At 47.7% G+C, this 19,013-nt stretch overlaps 1 protein-coding gene across 4 annotated transcripts; it reads right to left on the reverse strand.

The window, feature by feature from the left end:
- Nucleotides 1-2,572: 2,572 nt before the first annotated feature.
- Nucleotides 2,573-18,426, reverse strand: IGSF1 (immunoglobulin superfamily member 1). Of its 4 annotated transcripts, XM_059883249.1 has the most exons (21): nucleotides 18,382-18,426; nucleotides 18,190-18,251; nucleotides 15,712-15,830; nucleotides 15,539-15,565; nucleotides 14,841-15,125; nucleotides 14,194-14,481; nucleotides 12,004-12,288; nucleotides 11,469-11,762; nucleotides 10,767-11,045; nucleotides 10,326-10,446; nucleotides 8,424-8,494; nucleotides 8,295-8,342; nucleotides 7,622-7,912; nucleotides 7,038-7,316; nucleotides 6,151-6,438; nucleotides 5,122-5,409; nucleotides 4,569-4,856; nucleotides 4,087-4,374; nucleotides 3,688-3,966; nucleotides 3,172-3,295; nucleotides 2,573-3,003 (listed from the first exon to the last, which is right to left on the reverse strand). In XM_059883249.1, the coding sequence occupies exons 3-21, from the start codon at nucleotides 15,779-15,781 to the stop codon at nucleotides 2,868-2,870; spliced, it is 4,029 nt and encodes a 1,342-aa protein (XP_059739232.1). In that variant the 5' UTR covers nucleotides 15,782-15,830; nucleotides 18,190-18,251; nucleotides 18,382-18,426; the 3' UTR covers nucleotides 2,573-2,867. The 4 variants fall into 4 exon arrangements, with proteins under 4 accessions (XP_059739232.1, XP_059739231.1, NP_001358988.1 ...); XM_059883248.1 differs by lacking the exon at nucleotides 18,382-18,426 and having other exon boundaries at nucleotides 18,190-18,294; NM_001372059.1 differs by lacking the exon at nucleotides 18,382-18,426 and having other exon boundaries at nucleotides 2,581-3,003; nucleotides 8,295-8,327; nucleotides 18,190-18,253.
- Between the last annotated feature and the right edge of the window lie 587 nt (nucleotides 18,427-19,013).

Consider the following 19,013-nt stretch of genomic DNA (forward strand, 5'->3'; position numbering starts at 1 on the left):
GTAGGCATGAACTCTGCCCTCTCCAAAACCCAGATAATTAAGAGTTAACTACACATAGATACATTTGCAATTGAATGTTGGCCAAACCCCAGAAACAACATTGAGTGAGATATTCTGGACTCAAGGAAGACAACTCATATCTTCCAAACTTTGTAAGACTACTATGTGTAAGAAGTAGATTTCATCTAGGTTGCAACCTGGGTCAGAACTAGAGCCAATGAGTATGAAGGGAATAAGTATACACAGATAGGAGATAAATCAAGCAATTTGAAATTCTCAGATTGTCTCATGGAGTGGTGAGCTCTGCATCACTGGAGGTATACAGAAAGAGGCTGTGTACCTAGCTGTCAGCTTTGCTATAAAGGAGATTGTGTACTGGGTTGGGGATTGGACCACATCACCTTGATAATCTTTGTAACTCTAAGATGCTGAGGGCAAAGATGTGGCCCACGGATGGAGGGTAATTTACTTTTTTTTTCAGAACTGAAGGGAGGATTTTGGGCCTTTGTTTCTGGAGTCCCAGAGGCACATTCTTCTCTCAAAGGTCCATTCCATCCTAATTGAGATTCCATTTCCCAGAGATTACCTGATGCTGTGCTGATTAGAGGCCAGCCAGGGGTAAAGGGACTGATTCCCATGGCAACCAGGTTGAAAAAAACACACCATGTGGAGCGTTGTCAGCAACAAGCTACGTTTGCATTATAAATAGATATTTAATTCATTGAGATAGATTGCTACGACTTCTGCATTATAAATAGATATTTAATTCATTGAAATAACTCTGACAGTGAGGAGGGAAGTTAAAACCCAGAGCCGCTCTTTAAGTATTTCAGTTAATTGACAACATTTTTCCCCTTCTAAATCATATAAAACTTGATTCTCTCAGTGAAAGAATGGTATATGTGAATACTTTTAGAAAACCAACTAAAAGTCCAGTGTCACATGTTTATATTTGTTTTTCACTGAAAGGTTGATCAAAATTTTCTGATTGCGTGGATATCTCTGTTTGATACAGGAGACCCTGGTTCACAAGATTTCACAAGAGTCTTTTTCTCTCATTTTTGTTTCATCTTTGTCCTGCTTTTCAAACTCAGAGGCTTCTATAAATTTCAGTCCTTGGCCCTCTTCTCTTTTCTTTCCATCTCTCTTTCCTTGGTGAACAGCTAAAGCAACCAAGTGATCACTTGCTAACTTGCACAGCCCCACTGCTAGCCTTGACAATACATGCTGGAATATCCAATGGTTAGAAAACAAAATCAGACCTGATCAAAGGAATTCCATCTGAAAAGCAAGGACCAAAAACAGGCCTCCCTCCACTGTTCAAAATGTACAGCTTGATTGAAGGTTAGGGATGGAGAGTTTGAAGGCAGTGAGTGGTGTTGGGCAAAAAGCAACAATTAGTTTTTGCTAAATTCATATGCAAAAGCACTTTTGAAATGCAATTTTTATAAACACTGTAAGAAATTAGTGTAAGTGACTAATAGAATCTCATCAAATGAAAATCGGAATGAGACTTTGTACTTCTACATTCCAAACAGCTTAATACAAATTAGTCTATAGTACTCAGAGTATTTCATTCTGTAAGGATTAAGGGAAATGTGATGCATTTTTTTCATTAAGTTGCTGGGTAAATAAGCTTCCTGGTGTAAGAATACAGGAGTTAATTTCTAAATTTTATAGTAACCAGGGTTAAACAACTCATTGTGTGCAGCACCCCTGAACATTGCTCTATTAAATAGTGATAGCTTAAAATTAAACAGTGTTGGGAGGTAAGGAACTTTAGGGTCAGATTTGAAGGGATTACGACCTCCTCTAGGACCCACAGATCAATCCTTCTGACGTCTTGAACAGGTTTAAGGAATTAGGGAAGCCCCTTTCCCCAATCCAAGCCTCCTAATGTGTACTACATTCTCACCAGTGTGGCAAGTTGCATGCTGATGCAAGGAGAAAGATCAGGGGCTCAGAGTGTGAACTAGCCTCCATTTGGAGTCCTGGGAAGGAACCCTGGGACAGGACCCTGGGAGGTCCCCCGCTTGAAACCAACCACCGTAGCTGCATACTCACTCCCTGAGATCCCCCCCACCAGAAAAACACAGGGCTTTCTGTAGGGAGGGGCAAAGTATCCCATTTTTATCAATCATTTACGTTTGAGAGTGAGTTAATGTACACCTGTGATTGGTAGGAAAGGGCCACAAAGCACACTTCCCCAGTTTCCAAGTTCTGCAGTGGATTAATCCTGTTTGAAAGCAGATGTACTACAGACCTAGAAGTTCCACAGTGAAAGTATGTAACTGAAGTCTTTGCCCTCCTCAGGCTCAACTTGGAGAGAACATTGCCATTCATTCATTCAGTAATGAAATGGAGAATGAAGGGATGACAGGACATTCTGTTCAGTAACCATGTCTGAAACCAAATTGGACATGTTGGAGCTTTCCCTCCTCCCCGAGCCTATCCTTGAGCTCATTTCTTTGTGCTAGCAGCCCCCTGCTCTCTTACTGTGCCATGGGGGTCAGCTCCAATACACCATTTTTTGCTAAATCTTAAATAACAAACCAATGGAAAACCGCTGCCATAGTTTTTGCAGTTAAATAGTGAATACTCTCTTTATTCAGAAGAATACATTTTTAATAGATTTTCATGCACCAGTAAATCAGTACAGTGAAGAATTACAGGGGTGGGAAATCTCTCTTCAGGAAACCTCTCACCCTGGTAGAGCTCTCAGTTCCTAAAATCCCCTTGACCCATCTCAAGTGATTAGTGGCCAAGGAACAGTAGGTGGCGTGGACTCCTGGGGAAAGCAGTCAGATTTGCAGGTCTCTGAGGACAAAAAAAAGAAGAGAGGAAAGCTCTTGTAAAGTAGGAGATGATTATATCGGGACTGGCTGCTCTACTGAAGTGCCCTGAGAGACTGATGAGGGAGAGTCGGTGCTGGTGCCCAGGTCTCCTTCTTGATTACACTCTTCCAGGGCTATGGTCTGGTCTCTTCCATCTGTCTCTGAGCCCCTGTGTAGAGAAAGAAAAAAAAAAAAAAAAGCAGGACTAAGGGAGGATACAGAGCCATCAACTTGAAAACAGGCTGCATAATGGGGCTCAGATGCTAGAGGAGAATTTGGATCATTGTTTTCACAGAAGCCCTGGGTTCACAGCAGGAGGCTGACATGAGGCAATTACCTGGTTCGGAGTCGAGGCCACTTCTTCCACTCTATGGCTAGCACCACCCCCAAAGCTACAACCACCACCACGATCAGCGTACTTCGGACAATGTTCCCCACAGTGCATTCCTGAGCAGCAGGCCCTGTGATGATAGAAGAGCAGAAACCAATGCCATAGAGTTTAGTGCACGTGTGTTCCCCTTGCTCTCTTGCTGCCCCTTCATCTGGCCTCCTCTGGGGTTCACTTGGGAACCACATGTTGGGACAACAGATGGGGTGGTCAGAGGCAGTGCTTCTGCTGAGGCAGAGGCAGCCCTCTCTTGCGGGGTGGAAGATGCATTGAAAGTACCCTTGTCACTATCTTTGAGTGAATCTGAGGTTCCACCTCCTTACCATCCCTAGGAGAAGAAAATGACCACACTTGAGGTCTCTGACTCCAAACACCTCCCCTTCCACATGTGGCCTGCCTCCACGGAGACTGTCTCCCGGGTCCCAGAGGTGTCAGGCCAGAGTCATGGAGGGATTAGCATCTCACCTGCGGCCCCCACCAGCTCCAGAGTATCGCTAGGCTCTGACCAGATATCGGGGTAGGCCTGCAGACGGTAGCTACAGCTATAGTTTCCAATGCCCTTTCCTTCTACATTATTGATGACAAAGTCTCCATCCTCTGAGAACTGTTGAGGTGCTTCTTCTCCATCATGTTCCAGGACAAATTCCACACCTGGCAGGGGCCCTCTGCACTGAAGGGTGATGTCCTTTCCGAGCTTGAACACAGTGCTGGGAGAGGCTGATAAGGAGGGTTTAGGGGGCTTGTCTGCAACCAACCAGGATACAGAGTTAGAAATGGCCTCGAACCCAGCCTTTTATCCCCTTAGGGATAACTACTAAAAAAACTACAAAAGCTAGAGTCTTACTGAAATCTCCAAGACCTTACCAGTCACCCAGATCTCCAGGGAGTCACTGTGATTAGAAGCTGCAAGGGGAGCAGAATCCAAATAATACACACAGCTGTACATCCCAGAATCTTCACTGCTCACTGCTGGCATCCAGAAGTCAGCCCTGTACCCATTTGGCCTCTGTTGCTTTAAAGGCTCTTGAATACCTTTCTTCAACAGGACAAATGTTGAGTCTGCCAGTTCCCCCTGACATTGAAGAGTCATGTTTTCTCCAGGGGCCACCATGGGACCAGGTTGGGCTAATAGGCTGGGTTTGGGGAGCAAACCTAGAAGAAATGAACTCTTGGTTCATAGAGAGGTCGCCACTTACCAGGGCATCACCCCTGAAGTCTCAATAAAGAGGAGAGTTACTGCCTGCCTCTCCTTGAGCTCTTGGAAAACCATTTCCCGTGAACTATCTGCCAGCCCAATTCCCTCTTTTCTATACTCCCCTGCCCACTCCAGAGCATCTTCCCCTTACCTGTGACTATGAGTTCCAGGGTGTTGCTAGGCTGTATCTTGATAAGGCTGGTCCAGTCAGGGTGGTAGCAGCAGCTGTAACGACCTATGCTCGCACCAGATACGTTGGTGATGGGGAAGGCCCCATCATTACTGGTGGATCCCCAGAGCTGCACTGAAGTGGCTTCTATTTCTTTGTGCAGAATGTACCCTACTCCATGTACTGGCCCTTGGCACCAGAGAGTAACGTTCTGCCCCACGGGAACCACAGAACTGGGCTCAGCAAACAACCGTGGCTTGGGGAATGTGTCTAGGAAGAGACCAAAGATGGAAAGTGGTGAGTATGCAAACTTATCACTGAATTAACCCTTTATCTTTCTCCTTCCAGACACAACCATTCCCTTCCATGTCCTAGCCTAGCCTAGCCTTCCAAGAGGGATTACCCTCCCTTACCCCTACGTGCTGTGGTTCATGGGGTTGCAAAGAGTCGGACACTACTGAGCGACTGAACTGAACTGAACTGAACCCCTACTCCAGTTGCTTCTGTCCCAGTCCCATGTCTTGTCTGTCCTTACCAGTCACCCAGATCATAAGAGGCTTGCTGAGATATGATCCCCTGTTTGACATAGTGGTCTCAAAGTAGACACAGCTGTAGTTCCCAGAATCTTCTGCTCCAACAGTATGGAGGAGGAAGTCAGCCGAGTTCCCCGAGGCACTCCGGAACTGTAAGGGACCCGGGGTTCCCTCTTGCAGGAGGGCAAACCTCATGCCCTCGAAAGCCCCTTGGCAACGCAGGGTCACATTCTTCCCAGGAAGAACCACGGGACCTGGGTGTGCCAGGAGAGTGGGTTTGGGGTAGAATTCTGAAATTAAAGAGAACACACATGAGAGAATCCTGCCTCACACATTCTGAGCACTGTTTTTTTTATTTTTTAGTGTTATTATAAGAAACAACATATGCTTATTGTAGAAAACTAGAAAATATAGAAAAAAAACCAATGACTCAAAGATGGCCATTTTTTGTACATGTTTCTGGATTACTTCCCATTTATTTTTGTACAGGCCTATGTCATTGTAGCTATAACTATTTGTATGATTGGGCTTACTGTATACACAGTTGTATAGTTTAATATTTTTCACTTTATATTGTAAACATTTTCCTAGGACGTTAAATAGCCTTTGAAAACTATCATTTGTAATGGCTGCATAATATGCAGTTGACACTTCAGGGTCTTTGCCCTTTCTCTGAGGGCCATCCAGCCCACCAATATCTGGTAGCCTAGCTAAAGAAAAAGTGGACCTTGGGCCTAAAGCTCAAGGCCAAGCTACAGAAAGACTTCAGAAACAGGGCAACATGTGAAACATCCCCATCTGCCTCATTTCTTTCCCCAGAAGTGGACTATTTTCCTCCTTCCTCTCATCTTCCCGTATTAGTGATAATATAAGCATCTGCCTTACATGGACTGTTTACCACATGCAGGCACCGTCCTGAGCACATTCTTGGTGACTTTTAGAAGGGGCACCTCTTCCTCTCCCACTGACACCCCTCCTGCCCATTGTCCCAGGGACAGTACCACCTCCGCCTGCATTTCCCCAGTCCTGACCTGTCACCACGAGTTCCACGGGGTCACTGGGCTCCGACCAGATAGCAAAGTCATAATAGCGGCAGCTGTAATTCCCTCCATCACCAATGCCCACTGAAATGATCAGAAAGTGGGCTGCACTGGCTCCCAGACTTGCCCAGGAACTGTCACTGGATGCTACTTCACTTCCATCTTTGTAAAGAATAAAGCTCATGTGCTGCTGGGGGGTGGAGCAATTGAAAGTCACCCGGGAACCAGGAGTCACCACAGGACTGGTCCATGTCTCAAAGAAGGGCTTGGGGTACATTTCTAGAAGGCAAAAAACCAAACATAACCAAAACCAAATCAATAGAAAGCAAGCTAGATAATATGATAAATATTGGTTCCAGAAAGCAGCTTGGCTTCCTATAGTATTTCATTCAGAAGAAGGTGCATTTAAAAATCCAGGCAAAACCACTTTGAGGATAAACTTTTCACAGGGACCCCCTCACCCCACCCCTCACCTCCTCAAGTCTAATCCTCACTGTCAGCAGAAGCTAGCTAAAAGAGTGGATAGTTACTGGGGCTCTGCTGATTCCCTGAGCCTCAGTTTGCCCATTGGGACAAGAAGGGGAAATGGTACCTGATCCACCTCCTTTGAGTATTTGCTCTATAGCTAAATGAGATAATTGATATGAAAATAATTAGAAAAATTAAATCACCCTCCACAAACCCCAGCTATTAATAACGATTATGGCTATTAATATCGTGCAGCCAGAGGCCCTGGCACTCCCAGCGCCACGCCTGCCTGGCTCTAAGATTGGACACAGGCTCCTAGGACCAACAGCAAAGTTCGCTGTGGGGAAAGGAGTGTCTGACCTGGAGCTTTGCTCCCCCCCTCCTCCCTCACACACCCCTTTCAGCTCTACCTTTTATGACAAGCTCCAGGGGCTCACTAGGCTCGGACCACTTGAAGGGGCGCTTTTCAGTGTGAGTTCGGCAGCTATAATTGCCTTCGTCTTTATCCTCCATTCTCTGGATTGTAAAGAAGGCTTCTCTCCCAACGGCACCAAGTTGCTGGATGGGTTCCTGCATTCCCTCCTTGTACAGAGCAAACCCCATGCCTGCCAGCCATCCTTTGCAGCGGATTTGCAGCTCCTTGCCCCGAATTGGGGGGGAAGCAGAGATGACAGGCTTGGGGAGGATATCTAGAAAACAAAACAGGGAGGACAAGGAGAAGGAGTCCCAAGTTAGGAGGTGCCCAGATGGGACACGCAGAGTCACTTGGTCCGTAAAACAGAGATCCATCCTGGCCGGGCCTTGGCTCTTCCTGTCAGTCTCCTCTCAACTCTCCTCCCCACCCCCTCCCCCCATCTCAGCACCCCTCCTCTCCTACAGGCAGCAGAAGTCCCTTGGGCTCTGGATCTCTGAGCATTTCCCCATGCTTCAGAGCAGTGCTGGAGTCCCAGGGGCACCAGGGATCGTGCCGAGCGGACCCTCGGCCTTTTCTTACCTGTGCCCACCAGCTCAAGTGCCTCACTGGGCTCAGACACAGCCATCTCCTCCCAGGAATGGCAGTGGTAACTCCCGGTGTGAGTCTGGGTCAGAGCTCCAAGGGGGAAGGCAGCCCGGACCTGCTCTGAGGCCGGGCGAGTTGCGATCCACCCGGTGCCATCCTTCAGCAACACAAACTCCTTAGTTGAACCAGAAGGGCTTCTGCACCAGAGGGTTAAGTTCTTCCACGGGGCCAGAGGGAAGTTGGTCTCTGCCCACAGCTCAGGCTTAGGGGTTGGCATGATTATTTCTAGAAACAGCAGAGTTAATGAAGCCATCCTCCCTCCCCTGCCCCTCCCCCTTTCCTTGCCCTTGAACCCCCCTCCCCAGATCACACTGCCCACCTCCCCTTTCAACCCCAATCCAAACTCTTTCCTCCCTCCTGCAGGTGCTGGGGAAAGAAGACGCTGATGTCTCAGCCGAGCCTCAGAAAAATGCAGAAGCTTGGGGGAAATTTTGCAGGCAGAAAAGCGGAGTTGGAGGCTGAATTTTGCCAGCAGCTTCAGCAAAGTGCCCCTTCCTGGCTGCCCTTCCCTCCCAACCAGTCACTCCCTGGCCACTGACACTGACACTCTGTAGTTATTTCGGATCTCCAGGGAGGAATGTCCCAGTCTGGAGCAGGAAAAACTCACCAGTCTCTTCTGTCAATACCCCAGTGCACAGTCCTGCAAAAGAAATTGCTGCCAGGGCTTTGCCCCCTCCCCCATGGGACTTCACCCCGGCCTTCTGCCCAGGCCCCTTCCCCACCCCCTTGTACTCACCACAGCAGAGAAGAGCTGTGAGTATGAAGAGCATGGTGACCCCTTGAGCTGTTCCCAGCAACCAGGCTTCTCTAGCAAGACCAGAAAAGAGATGAGAGGAGTTGCTGGGATTAGGGGGAGGGCGGAGAGAAGGGGGCGGCAATTTATGTCATTGGCTTACTTGCTACCCAATAGGGATTGGATATGGCCAGAATAATGGGATATCATCTTTTCTGACATTGATGACTTTTCTCTTTGAGGGCCTCACCACCTACAAACCTCTTGCTCTTTAATGACCCACGGGCCCCCGCCCCTCCCCCCTCCCCAGACAATATCAAATGTCAGCTCCCCAAGGCCCCTGATTAGGCCGTTGCTGGAACTGAGATGTCAGATGTGAAAATACCGTTGTAACTCCAGCTCTCAGAACCCCTGGAGCTCAGTGTGATCTGGGTGGTGGGTGTGGGGCCAGAGGGAGAAACCTTGGGTGTTCTCAGTCATCAAGTTTAAGTTTGGAAGCAGTGTTTATTATGGCACTATTGGCCCTCCAACTGCCCTGCCTCACCTGCCTTTGTTGTGGAAGGGTTGCTTAGGCAGCAGCAGTGGGATCTCTCTACCCGACCCAGATCATGACTAGAAATGTGCGGCAGCTTCAGGTCCTATAGATTCAGATCCTATAGATTTAGCTTGTATTAGGCCAACATCTACCTGACAATTTTGACTTAGAAAACACTGACCTTCCTTCCTGGTCAGGACAACATGCTTTTCAAACTGCCTTCTCCAACATCTGGTTTCTGAATTCATTCTTTGATGCAGTGGTCCTGGGCTGAGGTGGGGGGCACTTGAAGCTACATTTTTTTCTAACCCCTGGCTTGAAGGCTACCACAGTGTATGTGGAACTCAGAACAGATTCTGTGAACCTGACCCCCAATGAAACGTTTTGAAAGCTCAAAAGGGGTAGTGGTTTTGCAGAAGGTTTAGGTGGCTCTCTTCCCATTACCCAAGCACTCTGTCCCTCAGATCTCAGAGGAGAACACAGACACACACAATCATAGTCATCATCCACTGTGTATTGAATACTCCCAGGCACACAAAGGCCCCTGCTCATGGTGGGGGAGGGGTACAGCCAGGATCAGAGAGTGGGGGAAAGTGGCATTCAGGAGCAGAAGCCCCCACCAAGCTAGGAGCTGTCATTTCTCATTTTGGGGCAGAATAGCCTGAGCACAAGGATATAAGGGTAAGGGAGAGAAGGGGATGACCCAGGAGACACAAAATAATAAAAGTAAACAGCAGGAGAACCTGTTTGACTTGACACTTTATGGATCAGGGGAAGCAGCCTGATTCCCTGACCCAATCCATTCTCTCATCAGCTTCCCACCCAGGCTAAGGCTCTATTCTCAGAAGGCTCTGCACAGTGGTTGGGGGCCAGAGTGGCAGAGACACTGGCTTCCATAGCAGCGAGGATGGACTACAAGGCTTGCTAGCCCTTGAGAGCTGAGGTAAGGCTGCATAGTTGGGATGGGAGTTGAATAACATCCTGGGAGACAGGACAGTGTCGGTTCTTAAAAAAAAAGTTCAGATGAAGTTAATGTGGAAGACATCGATCATCTGTGAGAGGCAAGGTGGCTTGGGAGGGAGATTTGAGCACCCTCCTGGGGGGGATCAGTGAATGAGGTTCTGAGGACTTCTTTCAGCCTCTGAGAAATATTCATTTCTCTACTCTCTGGTAAGGGTGCTGACCCCTCCATGAAATGAAAGAGAAACGGCTGGAATGAGAAAGCCTTGTATATTCATCCCTGAAGGTAGAGGATGCAAAGGGTTTTCCCCTTGGGGCTTGTCTCAACTGCAGCACACCCCATTCCTGAACCTCTGGGGAGCCTGAACTCAGCTAGATTTAGGAGCAGGGGATTGGGATAAGACAGTTACCTGATTCTGAGTCTCCGACACTTCCACCTTATCCACAGCACTACAAACAGCAAGGCAACAAGCTGAATGATTAGAAACAACCTGATAGTTTCATTCAGAATGTGACTCCAGGTGAGAAAGCCTGTGACCAGAGAAGACCAGAAACAGGGACCTTGATGGGGACAGGGACAGATGAACACATTCATGGGGGAGAGGGGAATCTGGTTACTGCAGGTAAAGGGAAGTTGAAGCAAAAGTGACCTTCTTTTACATAAAGAGAGGGACCCTTGAAAGTATCCTGCTCACTGCCTTTGAGCGATCGTGAGACCACTCCAGGAGAAAGATGCCCAAACCAGCCCCCGACTACCCTTTCCATATCCTGCTGGGCATTGCTTTGGGATCCCAGGGGTATCATGGCCAAAGGCATGGTGGGGGCACCTCTATGAAGAGTTTTCCTCTCACCTGCTGGCCCCATCAGTTTCAGAGGCTCACTGCGATGTGACCAGATGTTAGGGTGTGCCTCTATGCGATAGCTGCAACTGTAGGTCCCTGTGCCTTTCCCTTCAACATTACTGATGATGAAGTCTCCATCCACTGAGAATTTTTGGGATGTTGCTCTTTCTTCCCATTCCAGACAAAACTCAAGAACTGGATGAGGTACTCGGCACTGAAGGGTGATGGCCTTTCCTAGCTTGAACACGGTGCTGGGCCAGGCTGACAGGGAGGGTTTGGGGGGCTTATCTGCAACCAATCCAGAGACCAGAGTTAGAACAAGTGACTTTGAACTCATTGCCTCCTGTCAACAAATGTTTCTCATCTCCTTATTTGGTCTTCTCTTTCTTCCCGCTCTACTAGATCAGTGGCTTCAAAATTTGATTGTGCATCAGAATTCCTTGGCCCATTACTTGATCCTTTAAAGACTTCTAGGCTCCTACCTTCAATCAGAAACTTAACAATACCTGTAGGTTTCCCTGGGTCTCAAGGAAAGTAAGTTTTCTAGGAGTCCCATCGGGGCTTGTCCGTGCCTAGAGGTAAGGTTTGAGTAACAATACTGGGAGAGAAGTTCCCTAAAGTTTTGGAGAAAACCACCCTCCTAGTCTGGTTTTCTTTGGCTCCTAAATCCTGGAATGAAGATAAAAGTAAAGAATAGTTGTTAGCACTTGCCTACAACCACAAGCCCCATGGTATTGTGTGATGTCGTTCTGATGGAGGTCTTCCAGGAGAGGAGATAGTGGCAGCTGTAGATGCCAGCGTCACTAGAAGTCACATTGTTGAGGAAGAATGATGTGTCATCATAGACACTGGTGGTATCCAAGAGTTGACGTGGTTTGTCTTCTCCTTTCTTATAGAGTGCAAGCCCCACTCCATCCACTGGCCCTCGACACCACAGACTCACATTCTGACCCATTTGGACCACAGGACTGGGCTGAGCAAGTAGCCAGGTCTTGGGGAAAGTGTCTAGGATGAGACCCAAAATATCACAGGCTAATAAGTCTGACTTACCCCTCCCACTAGTTCAGGTTCTTTTCCTTTTCTTCCAGTCCACCCCTGGCAAATCCCACCCTAAGCCCAGTTCTACAAATTCTGCTCCTTCCCCCACCATTAACCCTGGCTGCATGATGAAGTTCTCCAGTGGGCCCAAAGAGAGCCGAACACCCTTACCCCCTAACATAGGTCCCATAGCAGCCCCCTCTCTTACCAGTTACCCAGATTTTCAGGATATCACTGAGGAGTGAGCCCCTGTATGATCCATCATAGTAAAAACAGAGGTAATGGCCAGCATCGTGGATTTTCAATGCCCGGAAGAAGAAATATGCCTCATTTTTTATTGGCCTCTTGAGGTAAAAGGACTTCTCCAAGTCTTCAAGCCTTATTAATGCAAAGGTCATTCCATAGATTGGCCCTTGGCACCTGAGATTAAGGCTTTCTCCTGGTGCCATGATGGGCCCAGGGTAGGCTGTCAGAGTTGGTTTGGGATAGAGTCCTAGAAAGCGAAGAGACCCTGAGTTAGAAGTAGGGTGATTCTTCCTCATCATATTCTGGTTTCATTTTCCTACTTTCTTTAGATAGCAAGTGGTAGCTGAAGTTTACCCTGTGCTCCCTCACTCTTCCCTGAATCTCTGCCTCTTCCAGAAGGTAACCAAGGGGAAGTTCACTCCCACTCCTTCCCTCTCACCAGACTCTAAAACTGCACTGAGCTCTAACTATGTATAGGGGTATGTCTCAGTGGAGTATCTACATTTGTAATTCCCTGTATCTTTAGGTCTCTGAAATGCCAAATGTGGTTCTTCCAATCACCCAAGAAATCAAACTTCTGAAAATTACTTTGATTCCTTCTTCATAAAGCATGAATGTTACTACAGTATTAAGGATGGCTTTTGAACACATTCAGTTCACAGAAAACCCTACTTCCCAGAGGAGACTGAAAGAGGCCAGTAAGTCGGGATTGGCCAGTAAGTCTGCAAACCAAACAAACATTTGTTAATGGGGCCACACCCTCATTTTCATGTATTGTTTCTCCAAAGAGATTAAACTACAAAACAGAAGGTAAACCTCACTCCCAAAGCACTCCTTCTTACCCATCCCAATCCCAGGTAGGCCCACCCACCCATTATTGGAAGGATCAGCTCTATCATAGGTTCATTAAGCATTGAGGATACATCAGGCATCATGGAGGTCTAGGGTTAAACAAGTAAAGGAGACAGACACAGTCCCTGTTGGCCAAGTGCTCAGGGCCTAGTGGGGTCACCTGTGAACAGGTCACTGCAGCAGTGTGTTTTAGTGGGATCTATACCAGAAAGACATTCGTACAACAAGCATCCATAACACGCAGTTCAAACAGACAGGCTTTTGTTCTTTGATCCTCAATAAAAAGCTATACTAATAAAATTAATATCTACCGTTTATTGAGAACTTATATGCCAGGCACTGTACACATATTACGCAAATCCTCACAACAACCCTGTGAGGTAGGTATTACGATTATACCAATTTTGCAAATGAGAAAACTGAGGCACAAAGAGGCATCATACAGTGGATCAGGTAGATACCGTTATCCCATTTTAGAGTGGGGGAAACTGAAACACAGAGTTAAAGTAACTTGCTCAATATCACACAGGGAGGTGGTGTCAGAGGTGGAACTAGAAACTAGGATTACAACTTCTAAGCCCAGGGTATTTTCTGTAGCACCACAGCTTTCCCCAAGCCTATTTAACTTGATGAAGGAACTAAAGCAAGCGTGGCCAGTTCTGTCTAGAAGCATCTGGGCTATGGGGTGGAGGACTTGGGGTTGGGGTGTGGGTCTAACATTAGGCGTTTGGAAGAACCTTCTACTGTGTTTAAAGCTTGGTACTGCCTTACTGGATCTGTATATACAAGACTAAATTCATTTATAAAACCATTTCTGAAATATGAACTATCACTTTCCTTGTCATTTTTTGTTTCTTTTTATCGCCAGCACAAGCAATTCACTCTGTTTTCCACACTTAAAAATAAAAATCACAAATAGAATAAAAATACATTTAAATAAAAAAATCAGTTTATATGACTGCAGTGGCAGTGCCTGGCACATATTAAGTGCTCAATAAACATTAGCCAAATGAATGAATGAACACATGATTTTCAACAAATAGAGAACAACAAAGCTGTGATGAGCTGAAGCTGCTGGACATTTGGCTGGACTCACTCACTAGCCAAGTGACTGGCTTCCAGACAGCTGCCTCCTAGCATGTGTGATTCTCATTTGCATCTCAGTAAAATATCAAATGACTCTAACTCATGGGCCTTGCAGAGAACTGGGCAAGGAAAGTCATATCAGAAACCCTGGCTCATCCAACCATGATCCCGGGGACAATGATCATCAGACCCCAGCAGCCATAGCCACACCCACCTGCTACAATCAGCTTCAGGGGGTTGCTGGGCTCTGACCACAGGGTGGGGAGCATCTGGATATGAGTGCGGCAGATGTAAACCCCTTCACTCTCAGGTGTCATGTTGGCAATGGAGAATATGGCCACTCTCCCAGTTGGGACTTGGTAATCCACGGGTTCCGCATATCCCTCTTTGAACAGCATGAATACCAAATCCTGCAGCCAGCCATGGCAGAGTATGTTAACATTACATCCAGGAAGAGGGGAGGTCTCAGTCTGGATCCAGAAGACGGGCTTGGGCAGCTGGCCTGGAAGGAGAGAATGAACTGGAATTCAGGTAGAGCAAGGGTAGTGCGGCTCAGGGAGCAGCAGAGAGCTCTACTTAAATGAGTCTTCCTGGTATGATCCTTATTCGTCACCCCTCTTTCCCCATCTACAGTATCCCCTAGGTTGAGCAGCTTGCCCTCTAGATCCATTCCAGAGTCTGCAGCCTCACTCTACATTACCTATAGAGATGAGACACTTATTTACCAACTGTGGAATATCTGTATTATGTGTGCAAGCAATTGAGGCAAATGAATGAATTAAACAAACCCTGCTCTGGGAAGGCAAGTTTGAGTTCCAGGAGTTGGAGTTTATTCTTGATTATCTCTCTCTGTCTTCTTACCTGGTGCCTCCAACTCTAAAACTTTACTGGGCTCTGACCAGCCTGTCTCCTTCCAGTAGCAGCACCTGTAAAGACCTGTATTTGCCTGAGTAAGGGCACCGATGGGGAATGAAACTTGGAAGGTCTTTCGGGAAGGGCGGATCCAGGTCATCTGTGTCTTATCCTTCAGCAACAAGAACTTGCTTGAAATCTGAGAGGGGCTTTTACACCAGAGTGTGATGTTCTCCCAAGGGGCCTGGGGGTAGTTGGACTCAATCCATAGCTCCGGTTGAGATGGCATCACTGCTGTCATTCCCAAAGAAAACAAAGATGTCAGCGGTTCCAACCCTCTCCCTCCCATAACATGCCCCCTGCAATGTCCCCTTTAAATTAGCCCCAACCCCCCACCCCAGATTCCTTCTTTGGTCTTTCCTTGGGGACAGGGGTGTGTGCTTTTATGGGAGGGGGGAGGGTGGGATAGGGACCATAGGACATTGTTTCAAGGAATTCAAGTGAGTTGGGAAACAAAGTGCAAGAGACAAAGTCTTTACTATTTTGTGGGAAACCAAGTCATGAAGTGAGCGGTCCTGATTCCTAACAAGCTGAGTCTGGAAACTGCCTTTGGCATCTCGAGGCAGTTATGTCCGGGGCCATGGAGGCAGTTCAGTGTCTTGCAGCCTTCAGGAAGGAAGGTAGTTGATGTGGCAGGACTCACTTACCCATTGGTGTCACACCCAGACTCAGTCCTGAAAAGAGAGATTATGGTAAAGGAGAACCCCTCATTGTCCCAATCACCCTCAAACCTCAGTATTCTCCATTCCCTCCTCAAGGGGCACTCACAGGGGTGCCTGTGACAGGGTCACTTGCCCCGCCACGCCTTCCTTGTACTCACCAGCACAAAAGAGTAAGAGAGTGAACGTCCGCAGCATGGTGGCCCCTTCCCCTGGCCTGTCGAGGGTCATGGAGCCTCCAGAGTCTTGAAGGGCTTTGCCCCTCAGAAGGTGGTGAGATCTAAAAGCAGAAGTATTTTTACTCAGGGGATTGCTCCTTCTCCTGAAAGTTTAGTTTGGATTACTAAGTTGCACCCGAACACTACCTTCCACTCCCCCACAGGCATGCAGGGTTATCAGCTACTTGTTCTCTTTGTTCCCTTTCCCCACTTCCCCCTTCTTCCACTCAAGGTCTTTGCTGGTATATCTACCATATCAGATTTATTGAAATGTCTGTTTGTCCCTCGGGTCTCAGAGGCCCAGAGTGTGACCTGATACAGGCCAGCAGAAGCCCTAAGGCATGAGGGAGATGGGAGGTGTAGAGTCAACTTTTCAGATTCTTTACTCGTATATATATTTTTTGTCAGAGTCCTCCAACAACCTAGGAAAGGAAGAGTCCTACATCCCCATTTTGCTGGCTAGGAAACTGAGGCTTATGCAGGAGATATAATTTACCCAAAGTCAAAGATATTAAATATCAGAGCCAAAATTTAGATCCATGTTGAACTCCAGTGCCTATGCTCTAAAACCAGTAATTAAACTTTCAGAGGTAGCCCTCGCCCACTTTCTCACCCTCCCTCACTTCTACTGTGTCATCCCATCTAGGCTTTCCCTTCTGTAAAATGCTTCAAATTTAGTATTACTTTCATTATTATTTTGTATCCCCTGTCCAAAGCTCAAAACCTCCATTTCGAGTAGGTGTTGGAGAATCAAATTACTTGAACTAATTGATATAAAATGTACATGATTCATTGGCATCCCGAAACTTATAAGCATTTTTGTTCACTGCCCCAAGGGAAAAAAAAAAAAAAAGAATTGAATTTCAGGGAATGTGATGTGGCAAAAATATTTGAGATCAGGGAGGCTTTCTCATTTTCTTGAAAATCACTATTGACCAGAGGCTCTGCATGTCCATAAGTAGACCCCTTATGCTTTTCTCCTACCCTACCCTACCCACCCTGGGCCCAGAGTAGAGTATCCTGTGGCCAAAGAAAGATGTATGCTCATCACACAAACTCAGGATGACTCCTCTATTGCTTCTCTACTTAGGGTCTGAGGTTGTGTCTGACCCTAGCTGTTTAATTCTATTTCAAAAGAGTGGGATAAAGGCAGCTCTCAGAGCAGAAAGGGGTGCTTTTGCTTCCCCAAACTGATTCTGATATCAAAGCCTCTAATTTGCTCCAGGACTAGGAGGGATGAAGGAGTAGGAAAAAGGGGGAAGATTCAAACATCTGGGCTGTAGGAAGCAGGTGGACAGTCAGAGATCCAAGGAAGAACAGTTTCCCTTTGCATTTCTTACTTTGTATTGAAGGATGCTCAAATTACCTTCTTTGAACTTTTCTTATCTAATATCTAGCTAGCCTTGTTGTTGTGTTGAATCTGAGATAATACCGGAACAGTGCTAGGTACATAGTGAACAGTTTTTTAAAACTGGCTATTTTTCTTCCCAAAGGGGACATTAACCTGGCATCGGACCCTAAAGATGCTATTTCCATCTCAGCTCCTACAGACTCCCAGGCCCAGGCCCAGCCAGGCCCAGTCTTGGTGACACCCTGTTGCTTTGTTCCCCTGAGGCTTTGGGCCAGTTTATTGGCGGGGGAGGGGGTTGGGGGGGGACTTCAGGTTTTACTGCCAAGGGAAAGGTTTAACTGGGATTCCACCCAGGAAGGCCATCTGAGATTCCAGTCCTGCCAGGTGGACCCCTAAACCAGGGTTTCACTTCCTGGGGGCTTGAGGGGAATAAGGGAAGCTGGGCTTCTCAGCATGGTTGACCCCTCCTCCAGCTCCTGAGGAAACTCTACCGTTTATATCCAGCCAAAAGGAATCTTCAGTCCAGGGAACAAGGGAAGGAGTTGCGGGCTTCGGGTTAATTGGCCACGCCCATTTTTGGCCTTTCACGCTACCCCCCACCCCAACACTCCCCCCACCCCCATCTTCGGCAGTCTAGCCTCTTCTCCCTCCCCTTCTACTCCACCCCAAGCACTTCACACACCCTTAGGCAGCGCCGCAGTGCTTTTGAGGGTGAAAGACCCGAAATGTCTAATGGCTCGCCCCTGCATGGCTTTGAGGGTTCCAGGAATCAAAGGGTTTGGGTTCGGCGGGGTGCCGGGTACATGTTCCGCTAGAGGTTTTGAGGGAAGACTGAGAAGGAAAAGGGAAGGTATCTGAGTGCCCAGAGATTCTCAGCGAGGCATGGCTGGGATCCGGGGAGCGAAGGAGAAAAGGAGGACTGAGGGGGTGGGGGGAGGAAAGACTTGGGAGCCTGTAAGTTTACGGCAATTAATTACTTCAGGGAGATTATTTAGGGGTTTTGTTTAGGATCTGATGGGCAGTATTTAATCTTCAGCCACTGGACTGTGCGCGCATTTGCAGGTACTTACGGTAGTTGAAGGCCCGCTCCGCTGTTGGAGATTCTCCAGTGAGCTCCTCCAGATGCCGCAAACTGCCCGGCACGAGAAGAGCAGTCTAAGGACAGCCTCTCAGTCTCAGGGCCCCGCCTCCCTCTCTCCCCCGCCCTCCCGGCCGCTCCAACCTCCCCGCCTCCCTCCGCCAGGCTCTGGGAGTCCACCTACACTAACTCTCTAACACCTGCAGTCCTCTGACGGCCGGGATTTCCACGCCCCTCCTCAGCTCCCGCCTCTCTCTCGATCCCCTGCAGGGGTTGCTGGAGCCAAATTCAGGCCCCTACCCCCTCGCTCATCGCTCGGAGTTTCTCTGGGTCATTGTATTCAGGAGACGAGAGGGCCGGCTCTCAAGTCGGGCAAAGCTGTAGATCCCTTCTCTCCAGCTCCCCAATGCCTTTAAAGGGATCTCAGATCTTTCTTTCACACCCCCACTGAAGCATAAACACCGCCACCAAGGCTTAAATGCCTACTATGTGCCTCTGAGGCCTTGGGCATCTATTATTTCTAATCTTCATGTGAGTGAAAGTGAAGTCGCTCAGTCGTGTCCGACTCTTTGCGACCCCGTGGGTAGCCTATCAGGCTCCTCAGTCCATGGGATTTTCCAGGCAAGAGTGCTGGAGTGGATTGCCATTTCCTTCAGGGGATCTTTCCGACCCAGGAATCGAACCCGGGTCTCCCGCATTGCGGGCAGACGCTTTACCGTCTGAGCCAAATAGTAGCCCCTAAAAGATGTGTTACTTCCTTCAGTTTTACAGACGAGGAAACTGAACCTCAAAGAGGATTGAGTAACTTGGACAGCC

Source organism: Bos taurus, chromosome X (genome assembly GCF_002263795.3).
Source record: "Bos taurus isolate L1 Dominette 01449 registration number 42190680 breed Hereford chromosome X, ARS-UCD2.0, whole genome shotgun sequence".
Classification (NCBI taxonomy): Eukaryota; Metazoa; Chordata; class Mammalia; order Artiodactyla; family Bovidae; genus Bos; species Bos taurus.